The sequence below is a fragment of the Channa argus genome, chromosome 19 (genome assembly GCF_033026475.1).
Source record: "Channa argus isolate prfri chromosome 19, Channa argus male v1.0, whole genome shotgun sequence".
Lineage (NCBI taxonomy): Eukaryota > Metazoa > Chordata > Actinopteri > Anabantiformes > Channidae > Channa > Channa argus.
This window is the reverse complement of record NC_090215.1, coordinates 7,275,009-7,287,492: the sequence shown is the minus strand read 5'-3', so window position 1 is coordinate 7,287,492 and position 12,484 is coordinate 7,275,009. Positions and strand designations below refer to the sequence as shown.

Below are 12,484 nucleotides of genomic sequence, written 5' to 3'. Positions count from 1 at the left end.
TGTCTCTAAGCTGAACAACATCGCTGGTCTCACCACCGTCTTAAACACCTTTCCTCTAATACTCACTGATACTCTTGTCACACAACACACCTGACACCTTTCTCCACCCGTTCCAACCTGCCTGCACTCGCCGTTGCTCTGAAGACCTAAGTATTCAAAGTCCTGCACCTTCTTCACCTCTGCTCCCTGTAACCTCACCGTTCCACCTGGGTCCCTCTCATTGACACATGTATTCTGTCTTACTGCGGCTGAGCTTCATTCCTCTTTTTTCCAGAGCAGACCTCCACCTCTCTAGATTTTCCTCTACCTGCTCCAACTATAAATCACAATGTCATTTGCAAACATCATAGTCCACAGAGATTCATGTCTAACCTCATCTGTCAGCATGTCCATCACCAGAGCATCTGCATCTGTTGTTCTCTTTCTAGGCATGAAACCATATTGCTGCTCACAAATGTTCACCTCTGCCCTTAGCTGAGCTTCCACTACTCTTTCCCACAACTTCATTGTGTGACTCATCAGCTTTATTCCTCTGTAGTTGCCACAGCTCTGCACATCTCCCTTGTTCTTAAAAATTGGTACCAGTACACTTTTACTCCAGTCCTCTGGCATCCTCTCACACTACAAGATCTTGTTAAACAAACTAGTCAAAAACTCTACTGCCACCTCTCCTAGACACTTCCATACCTCCACAGGTATGTCATCAGGACCAACTGCTTTTCCACTCTTTATCCTCTTCAACGTCCTCCTCACTTCACTCTTACTAATCTTTGCTACTTCCTGCTTTACACCAGTCACCTCTTCTTCCTTCTTTCTCTGTCATTTTCCTCATTCATCAACTCTCCAAAGTTCTCCTTTCATTTTCCCATCACACTCCTGGTCAATATATTTCCATCCTCATCTTTAATCACTCTAACCTGCTGCACATGCTTCCCATCTCTATCTCTTTGTCTGGCCAACCTGTACAAATCCACCTCTCCCACTAGTGTCCAACCTAACATACAAGTCCTCATATGCTCTTTGTTTGGCCTTTGCCACCTCTACCTTCACCTTACGCTGCATCTCCCTGTACTGCGTTCTACTCTCTTCAGTCCTCTCAGTGTCCCACTTCTTCTTAGCTAACCTCTTTCTCTGTATACACTCCTGAACTTCCTTGTTCCACCACCAAGTATAATTGTCCACTTTCCTCTTTCCAGATGACACATCGAGTACCCTCCTACCTGTCTCCCTGATCACATTAGCTGTATTGGTCCAGTCATCTGTAAGCACTTCCTGACCACCCAGAGTTTATCTCAGTTCCTCCCTGAAAACTACACGACATTCTTCTTTTCAACTTCCACCACTTCGTCCTCTGCTCTGCCTTTGTCCTCTTCATCTTCCTCACAACCAGAGTTATTTTACACACCTCCATCCTGTGTTGTCTGGGTACACTCTCCCCTACCAATGCTTTACAGCCACTGGTCTCTTTCAGATTACAACGCCTACACAAGATGTCGTCCACCTGAGAGCTTCTACCTCCACTCTTGTACGTCACCCTATGTTCCTGCCTCTTCTGGGAGAAAGTGTTCACTACAGCCATTTCCATCCTCTTTGCAAAGTCAACCACCATCTGTCCTTCTTTGTTCCTGTCCTGAAGACCAAACCTGCCCATCACATTCTCATCACCTCTGTTCCCTTAACCTACATGTCCATTGAAATCTGCACCAATCACCACTCTCTCACCTCTGGGGATGCTCTGCATCACTTCATCTAACTCACTCCAGCATTTCTCCTTCTTTTCTAACTCTCATCCTACCTGTGGAGCATAACCACTAACAACATTGAACATCACCCCTTCAATTTCCAGCTTCAGACTCATCAACCTGTCTGATACTCTTTTCACCTCTAGAAAATTCATCACAAACTCCTCTTTCAGGATAACTCCTACTCCATGGTTTGAATTATTACACTACAGATAATTACAATGGCTTGAGAAAGTTTTTTTATTGGAAATGATCAACTTGCCTAAACATCCTACAGCAAAGGCTCTGAATGCATTTCTAACAAAACATTTCATTTTAAATTTTTAATACACTTGTAAAAGAGTATCACTGAGATTTACTGAGTGTAGGCAGATTAAAAGCAGCAACAAGCTGATGTGCAGGGGCCATAAAGAGGCACTGTCATTTTACTTGTGTCTTCCAAAGGTGCATACACACTAGCAGTTATTATATTTGTATTATACAGTGAGAACTTCAATAAATATTTTAGAATGCAACTTTTTAGCAAATAAGTATTTAATGATTATTAATGTGGCTAATGATAACTATTTTCTAAATGGCTTTGCCTGCTGTCACTTTCTTGAAGTTGCAGAGAAGTGGTCAGAAAATGGCTTTTTGATTTATTTTGCAGAGAGGCTTTTTCTTGATCTAGTGTTCTGAGTTGCCATACCATAAGCTGACTTTGAAATAGAATAAAATACATTTTAGGAAGCTATGTTTCACCAAGATGACTCATCTAACTGGCTGTGTAGTTTATACAGACTTTCTGTGTAAAGAGCAGATAATGGGTTTCTGTCTGGGTGGTAGTTGGTTTTATTAGCCATATTTCAGGGCTGTATGAAAGTTTCTTTACCAGCTATATTGTTTAGATTATACAAAAGTATAAATATGTGTATGGGTGTTTGATGGGGGTTCTGAGTCGGCAGTTTATGGTCCCCCCCATGCTAGATGCAGGGAATTCTGCAACCCTAGCAATAATGCCTCCATCATGACAGAGCAGATTTACAGCCAACCTATTTATTCACACATCCCTTTGCACACAACAATACTCCATACTGCCCAGCAGTGAGTTCTAAATAACAGTACCAATTTGGATCCGGTTCCAAGTTGGAAAAATACCCAGATTTGTAAAATTCACAGTGAAAGGAATCCCAAACTTTTCACCACTTTGGTTTAATTCAACAGCTCTCCTTTGGCTGTCTATGAAGTGGAAAATAAAGAATTTTATTTCATTTTTTTTAAAAAGGGGAAAAGATTGATGAGGTCTACAAACATTTTATCATTTTGCAACACTTTACTAAAGTCAACATAACAACAGCAAAATGCAATATCTGTGGAAAGATCATTGCAATGGGGGTGCAACAAGTCATTTGCTTAAATATGTAATTAATGTTCATGTAAAAATATTAACTTTTATTTTTGATATCTTCAGAAGAACAAGTGCCTCACCTCTTCTACAAGTCCAACAGAATATTTTCCTTCTGTAAGGTTATGTATTATCAACTGTAGTTATCCTTATAGATGATATACACCGATTTCTAAATTAGAATTAATATGAATTTCACTTGCCGTTTTCAGCCTAAATATATAACTTTTTCTTCCAAGTAACATACAGATAGCAATCAGCCTTTTCTCTTAAATGGAGAAAATGTAATTAAGTGGAAACTGTTCCATCTGCTGTACATTCATTACCACAAACAAACCTAAAGGACTGAAGAGACTGAATCTAATCAGCCTGGTCTAACAGATTCCATCTGAAATAAATGTTAAACTTTTTCATTTGCATATGTAGTGGGATGCAGTGTCAGGACAAAATCTAAAATAGATGACAGGAATGTAGAGACTCACAATGTGTCAGGGTTGTCGCTATAGTAAGATTCTACACCTGTCCCACTGATTCTCACCATCTTAGATGAAACACAGCTTAAACAGAAACTCATGTAACAAGCTAAACAAACAGCCACACCCACAAAAATAATTCAAAAAGTACAATAACTAAAAAGAAAATCTTGGCATGAAGAAACAGTCTGACAACACCATTTTATGAGGGGGAAAAAAAAAAATCTAAATCTTCTCGAAACTGCACCCTAGAGGAAAGCCACCTGCCAAGTGCTGCTGTGCCGTGTGTGCTGGTGACAGGTATATGAGCACAAACGATGGAGAACTGAACAGCACTGCAGTGCTACAGGAAGCTGGAGCTTTACAACTTCAACATTTTTATCCCTTCATCACTCATGATAATATCTCCATCTAAGACATTAGCATAGACAACATTGGCATGATGACCCCACTGTTGCTGCCTACTCTCTCAGCACTTCTGTCGCTGTGTGTGTGTGGAGTTGTGGAGTTATCTAGCCCTGCACAAATGCGACAGCTGGTCCTGCAGTTTAGGTAAATATTCAAATTATGTGTGAACATGATTTTACTGTATTGTAAAGCGCTAGAGTTAGTAAGATAAATAAGCCAGATGTAGCTTCAGATAATAGCTAATGGCATCAGTGCCAGGACATATTTCTGACAATTATTTTAGTGAAAATCGATACAAAATTTCAGGGATTTATCAAAAATGGTTGTTAAATTTCAGTGTTTATTTAAAAAAAAAAAAAAAAAAAAAAAAAGAACCATGTGAGCAAAATGGATCTGGGTTGAAATTTCCTCAGATTAATCTTAAAACATAACCAAAAAAATAATAATAACATAAATCATACAAAAAGGTGCAGAGTCACTGTCACTGTTCATAACTATTAAAATGCGCTCTAGCTAACATGAGCTATAACTTTCCATAAACTTAAAGTAGCTTGTTGGTGTGGTGTCCTAACTTTAGAAAAACACTTAGCTTGGCTAATTACAACTGAAGCCTTTACATATCCATACAAAGTTTTTTGGCCTCCTGCAGCATTTACCCAAGATACTTTGGCAGGGTTGAAAAATGGCTCTGACTCTGTTACTTTTACTTTTTTTGACAACCTCTGACCCCACTACTCAGCATTTAAAGTGGAGACTTGGCTTTTTTGGGGGTATTTTTAAATGCTTAATGTAGCGGTAATAACAATGGAGAGATAGACTTGGACACAAATGGAACAGGCTTGACCCGTTCATCTACAGCATGAAAGCAGATGTGATCAAATCACATCAAATGAGGAATTAAAAGCCTACAACAGCCTTGATGCCCACAGGTACTGCAAAGCATAGTAAACCGTGAATTACCCATTGGGGTGAATATATCTATCTACCCATCTATAACATAAAATATCTACTTTCTTTAAAGTTACTCTAGATTATTATGAAGAGGCATGCATGCATTTCTTACATTTGTAATGGTGCCCTGATCCACTGTGTCAGCCCCGATCTCTTTGTTAGCGTACAGCAGAGCATAAAGGTAGCCAGCCCGGCCAAAGAGCAGCTCATCGGGCATCTCAGAGTCTGGACTCAGCACTGATCGCTGCAGCTGGAGGAGTCTGAAAGAAACACAAACACAAACATGGGTTTTCTTTGTAATATGCAGACACACAGGAGCAATCTGCTAGCCAAATGGTTAAGGAGCATGCCACAACTTTGTTGCATCTTCAAGGGAAACCAATGGGCTTGGAACTGACTGCTAAAGAGTATGTGACTTCAGAAAGTACTGAGAACAACATTGGTAATTGTGGGATTTGTATTGGTTTTGTTGCAAACAAAAATGTAGAATAACTTTATATTGTTCTAAATCATGGCTGCAGTGTCAAACATTTCCAGTGATCATAAAACAAGCTGGCGGGATGACAAATTTTGCTACTGCACACTTGCAATTAGTCTCACCTGGAGAGACAATCTTTACTGTCAGCAGCATTGTTGACTTTGTGGTGGACAACAGCACCCACAGCCAGTGGCCCTGCATCACCACATAGGAATGTCACTTTGCGCCCATTCAGGATCCTCATGGACCTCTTTACATAGTCCAGTGCCCTCTGCAGGTGGGAGGCCTCTTGGGTCACCCGGTTTAGCTGGAGGTACAGCAAGGCAATACCTGAGGTGGAGAGAGCACATACAGTATTTATAGTAATGCTATGGTTTGGCTGCTTAATGGGAATCAGTGTTAAGACACGCTGAACGAGCGCTACAATGAGACACGTGAACCCAAAATGTCTTCACAGCTTTGTAGTGCTGGTAACAAACCTGTCCACCCTGTGTAAGTTGAGAAGTCATGGGGGTCAGCAGTCTTCAGGCCCTCCTCCATTTGCTGGATGAGATCTTTGATCTTATTCTGAACTTTCTTTTTGAATGATGCACTCGCCTGAGGAGAGGGCACACACAGAAACAAAGCAATCAGTTACAATAGTCATTAAATCATCTGTCAAGTCTGTCAAAAGAGAAAAAGTTTTTAAAGTAATGTATAATTCAAAATATGGTTTAAATATATGTGGTTTCCTAGTGGCCAGTGACAAGTAAATCAATTTCAACCCAAGCAATCTGCCTTGGGTTACAGAATTTAGTGGTAGACATTTATTTTACAGACCAAACAATTAATAGAGAATATTATCAATAAGTGGCGGCCTAACAACCATAGGGTTGGAGGTTCGCGCACGGCTCTTCCCGACCACATGTCAAAGTGTCTCTGGGCTAGACACTGAACTCCCAACAGCCCATGCACATAGTGCTGGTCCCAAACCCGGTAGAATTTGTGGAGGGTTGGGTCAGGAAGGGCATCTGGCGTAAAAACTGTGCCAACTCAACATGCAGACGATTCTTGCGCTGTGGTGACCCTGAACTCACGGGATAAGCCGGAAGGAACTCATAACTGATGTTGTATTGTTAATATTAGTTAGTGGCATTTAAAAAGCTAAGCAGTTAATTATTTTACATAAATGTATACAAGTAAAAATAATTGACTATAATTATTAAAAAAAAAAAAAAGACTGGCATCAGTCTGTTAAGAGTTCTAAACACAATGTCCGACTTAGTCTCTGCACTGTTCAGACCATCTTGCCTGACTGCCTTGCTCTACACAGATGGCCTCAAAATTATTTTTTTCATTCGTTTAGTTTTAAGTAGACCAGTAAGTTGCAGGTCTGCATCTAGTTTCCAGGTCCAGTCCAGGTCATAAAACACTAAATTGTTTTCCAAAAATTGTGAAAAAGATTGTAAAATTGTGTAGCTGTGAGCCTAATAATTATAAGCCAGTAGGTCAAGCCCGAAGGTTTTCATTGGGATTCAGTGGAGGAAATACATTATGTTAATATGGTAATTTTAACAAGGCACAATTTGCCCTTAGACTTAACAAGATAGGTCAGGCCATATTTCAAAAGCTGGTGCGATCGTAGATATGGAGTTAATAACTTTCTCTACAGAGTCTATTCAAAGCCTACAGTGTCAACTTCATGAAAAGAGCTGAGGAGCTTCCTATGTCAAAGCAGCTACTGAGATTTCAGTGAGAGTCTCTCACTAACAAACACAGAGAGACTGGGAATGCAGGAGCCATTTGTTCAACTCAAGGCCCATTTACTCCAGTGACATGATAAATTAACAGGAACCACTTCAAGAAAAGGCTTCTCAGCTCTGACAAATCCCTGCTGCTACAAAGGAAGCAGCAGAATTCAGTCCAGTGCAAACAATTTTTAAAGCTGATACATATCTGCATCTGATTTCACTATTGTACCCAATGCACAATGGCTTATAGGATTAGGTAATGCATCCATTAACTGTAAGCATTTATCCTGTTCTGAGCTGTGGGGGGCTGGAGTCTATTCTAGCTGTCATTAGTCAAGAGGCAGGGTACACTCTGGAAAGCTCACAAGTCTATCTGAGGGCCAACACAGAGTCCGTTTACATGGACTTAAAAAAAAAAAAAAATATACAGCTAACCTGGTTATCCAACTTTCATGTAAACAGGAAAGCTGGTTTCCAAAATCGAGGTAGGGGATAAGGGAAAGCAGGAGAACGCTGATTTCTTGGCCATAACAATGCCTAACAAGGTTTCTAATGGGGTTTCTGCAACTGTCCACATGTGTAACAAAAGGCTGCATAGAGGAACAAGCAGCTGAATGAAAGGAGAGATCATTAACGGGGGGATGCCACCTCATTTTTAAACTAAAGTCTGACAGAAAATTTAACAGGGTTTTTGTCACTATACAGTTAAAACCTGCGCGCCAGGCTTCTAAAATAAGTCAGTGGTGGAGGAGAAATCAAGTTACTCTTCTGCTGCATGTATACGTTGATTTTATATTTCAGATTTTAACCTGGTTTCTTAAGTGCAGGTAAACGCAGTCACAGAGGGACATACACAGAAAGACAACCATTCACACCGATGGGCAATTTAGTCACCATTTAACATGACATGCATGTCTTTGGACTGTGGGAGGAAACTGGCGTACTCAAAGGAAGCCCGTGCAAGAATGAGGGGAACACGCAAACTCACACAACCAGCAAGTAGATTCAAACCGCGAACCAGATATGGTTATACAATTTACAATTACAATAATAGGGCTGCACCTATCAATTATTTTTTGGTCAATTCATCTATAGATTATTTTCCCATTAAGCGCTTTGTTATATTAATTGAAAAACAAATATTACTTTACTAAGAATAAGAAATATAAATTCATCAGTCCTTTATATTTCAATATTTTATTCAATAATTTCTCTTTAAATAAACAAACATGGCAAAGTATGGACTTGGATTTGCTCCATCGAATTTGGTGCAATTTACATTTAGCAATTTAACAGGAAAATAAATAAAAGATTTGCAGAGTTTTCAGAGAACCATATTATTTGGTATCTGTTTATTTCGATTCCGCCCCTCTTTTCGTGCACAATGAAGCATACCCCAAACAAAATGGTTGTAATTCCTAAATAGTAAGCCCCACACTAATGACCTTGGTGTCATTTGAAAGGAGACAAAATCTTGCTAAAGGACACTGAAGCTAACTAACAGAGGCACATGGTATAAATGTTTTTTTTTACTGAAAATAGTCAAATGAAGGTGTTCCAGGTGAACCAAACAACAAAATGGACTCACAGGCACACTCGGGACTAGAAAATCTTCCAAATTATGTAAAACAAATAACAGAAAATTAGCTTTTTGGATTGTTTTATAAGGGTATGGGGACAGGCAGAAACCAAAGTGGCCATTTGGACTTTCGAATTTGCACCAGGTAACCAAATGGCTTTACTGATGTTTAGAATTGAAAAACACCATATTTTTTATACAAAACTAGAAAAAACTATTCATATTAGCTTTTCAGATAGCTTATCTATCTGTTCCCGTGTGCTAAACTCAATGTTGTGCATCCTGCGTGCGCGCTGCAGATGTGCCTGCCCGTTATTCTCAGTGAAATATGCACATTTTACAGAGAATAAGGGGCCACTGCAATTTGCAGAGTGCCAACGAACTATACATCCCTGACACCGTTATTTCATTGGCTATGGAACGTTGTTACATCATCATACTTCCTACTTGCGATGCGTCAATGCACGTTACATAAATTGTTGTATTTGCAGCAGAAAGGGCATCCGCCGTAAAAAAAAAACTCATGTTAAATCTACGTGTGGAACACGTTCTGCTGTGGTGATCCCTGAAGGGACAAGCCAAAAGCTGCTGATCTGTCTTCTTCTGATGCACAGCTAAAGTAGACTGTGAGATTAATGATGGAGGAAAAAGAACAAAACAGAAGCAAGGTGACAGACAGGATTAGTGCATAAGAATAAATGTCTTTTGTGTGTGATAAAACTCTGCAAAGTACTACAGTTACAACTCTTAAACATGACTGATGCTTTGCCAGCATTGCGACATGACACAGTACATCATGCTGTAAAGTGACAGTTTCAATATTTGGAGACCCTCAGCAGAAGCAAAACCATAAAACTCCATTCATACACAGAAAATAAATGTGCAAAACAATACAAAACCCTGTCGGTGCTGCAGTGGCACAACAGAATTCCCAACACTGAGTCATCTGGCAGAAAATTTAATCCAATACCAGTTTTGCAACATAATGCAGTATCATTCAGCAATACACTGTTAAAGTGCATACATAAATGCACTAATTTGTGATCAATTAGTCTTTAATATTAAGAGAAATTTGTTTTGTGACTATCATGATGAAAGATAATATGAGTACCACTTACAAATTCCAGTCTCATAATATGATAAAGTACTGTGTAGTGTTGACATCTGATAAATCTCTTAATGCTCAGACCCACTACCCAGACCTGACCATCTGGATCCCTTCTCATTGGAAAATGAAACACAACACCTCCACTAGCAATGCATCTGAATTTCTAAACACCTACATGGTTCTATGTCATTCTGCCATTTATGGAAGCTTGACATGATGAAGATTTCAGTGCATCACTGCCTGCAAGAATCCTACACAGAATATGGACAAAGGGGCACATTCCCACAACCATATCTAAGAGGCACCAACCCTCAGGTCCATGGTAGAGAAAGAAACAATTCTTTGTTGTATCACAAAACTAGCAAAGTGCTTCATTAATGTTGAAATCCATAATGCCCAATATCATTTGGAATATTTTGAAGAGATGCAGAAGCTACACTGGGCAACTTTTATAAAGTAATATGGGAACCGCGTCAATAGTATAAGTTCCATTTGAAGAAAGGTTTTCCTCCAGGGAGTTTTAAGTCCTTATTCACCACCTGTGGACCCCCCCTGCCCCCCTGCCCCCCTGCCCCCCATGGACAGCCTCCCCCTGTGATGCCCGCTACTTCTGAGCAGCACTCTGTTGCCAACATATCAATTTTATCACTAGATGTGGCAACTTTAGAAAACACTTCAGTTAGATTTTTACTAGTGACGACATATCATCAACCAGTTTTTTTTTTCAAAAGCTTCAAAGTAATAATATTTAATACCCACGGCACGTAATGATGGAGCAAGTTAATTTAAGTTCATTACATTTCATCTTTTCAGTTTTTAAACTATGTAAATACATTGATGCTAAAGTGAAAATTAGCCTCAGTGACGTCATCCGTACTTTTGAGTTTTGTTCTTTTTTTATATTTACTTTTATCCAACATGACACCATTCCTAAAATGTCATCAATAAACCAAAGTCAGGTATTTGGCATAAGGCAAAATTACATAGTGACAATTTTAGCAACTACGACACAAGTGTAAGTCTGTTAACGCTACTGCTAGTTTCTGTTAGCACGCTAGCAGCGGTTTTTTTTTTGTTTGTTTCTTAATACTGCAAAAGAAAAATATCTCACCTTCCCTTCTGCATCAAATGGCTCATTGTAATCTACATTAGCTCCAGAGTTGGAGGTGAGGAGTCCTTGGTCCCAGTCGGGGTAGGGATTTGAGAAAGAGCGTTCCTCCATCTCTGCCTCTGTAACCGAAATCAGCTTCAGACGCTTGGATACGTTTTCTCCCATCGCTACGGCGGCTCGGCGTGGACAAAACTGCTCAGGCACGCTGGAAAAGCCATAATTGTGGAAATACAGCAATCGCGTTTCACACCAAAGCCAAAAAAAGTGTCATGATATAACAATATTGGGATGGAAAGTTATTTAAAATGTAAAGTATAGACAAATACTATATTTAGGCTACCTCTCATAATACAAGAAAGACCATAACTGAAAAATTTAAATGGATTTAAAACAAGTTAAGAAAAAACGTCAAGAATAACAATATCTGTAGGCTAAAGAATTCTAACAGTAAAATGCAGAAATGGCTTAGTACCCTCTACTTTTAATTTTAGGAAAATACAGGTTGAAAAACTTAAATAAAATGCCATATAACCTTTAGTGGGAAGCGTTTTCGTACTATGGCCTATTTGATTGGATGCCCTATCCATACTTTTATTGGGCCCTGGACCCCCACCCAAGAAAATACCAATTAGATGGGTCCCCCTTTATCTTACCAGCAAATACATTTGAGTGTGGATAGCAAATTAAGCCAAAAACTGAAAAATCAGGCAAGAGACACTTCTGCTCCCCTAAAACCTCCAAACAAACGACAGAAATAAAAACAGTGCAGACTATTGATCATTACTGAAGCATTAAGTGAGCAAATATAACTTTAGCTAATAAATGTCACCTTGGATATGCTAAGCTTTCCATATAGGCCTCGACAGTGGTTCATTTATGACATTTCTACATAGACCACCAACATTTAATGGCATTAGAAATTGCTCATTTTCACCTATTTGCTTTTAGACTAGAACAAATGGAAAAATGAAGTGTAAACTACAAAATGCTGATCATTACGCCTCAGTTGAACAGACAACAATTGTTGCTACACTGAGACACTGAGACTGCTGTAACATGTCGCTAAAACACTAAAACACTGCAGGTTATGACAGGTGGGGCTTACCAAAAGGCAGTGAGATCAGCAGTCTGTGGTCCCCAGTCTGCTCACAGCTTGTGTGCTTGATCCTGGTGGATGCGTCAGCCTCCAGCAGCGTCTCTCTGCATCCCAGTGTCCTGCCTCCTCTGTTTCCCGGTGAATGGAAAGTAGCAGCCGCAGTCAGAGCGTGCAGGCGGTACAAGCAGCCATGTGTCGCCGCATCACCGTGACTCTCACCGTCCCTCCCTCCTCTTCATCCTCCCCGCTCCTTTCTGTGCGCACCGAGCCATCAGAGTGCTGCTGATTCTGTTTGGCAAATCAGAAATCACCCCCCTCCTCCGCTCGGGTTTGAAACACGGACCCCGCACGCTTCCTCAGAGCTGCAGGAGGTGTGCAAAACCCCGCTCGAACCGAGCCCTCCCCACCAGTGCCCGCCTGTAGA

The 12,484-nt window shown here is 40.1% G+C and overlaps 1 protein-coding gene across 2 annotated transcripts in view; it reads right to left on the bottom strand.

Moving 5' to 3' along the window:
* Positions 1–12,484, bottom strand: part of lancl2 (LanC lantibiotic synthetase component C-like 2 (bacterial)) — a 26,053-nt gene extending 13,569 nt beyond the window's left edge. The window contains exons 1-5 of one of the 2 annotated variants that reach the window (XM_067486064.1): positions 12,070–12,484; positions 10,965–11,169; positions 5,916–6,033; positions 5,559–5,766; positions 5,071–5,218 (exon numbers count right to left, since the gene is read on the bottom strand). In XM_067486064.1, coding sequence (XP_067342165.1) covers positions 5,071–5,218; positions 5,559–5,766; positions 5,916–6,033; positions 10,965–11,129 — 639 coding nt within the window. In that variant the 5' untranslated portion in view covers positions 11,130–11,169; positions 12,070–12,484. The remainder of the gene's footprint in view (positions 1–5,070; positions 5,219–5,558; positions 5,767–5,915; positions 6,034–10,964; positions 11,170–12,069) is intronic. The other variant, XM_067486063.1, reaches the window with a different exon arrangement.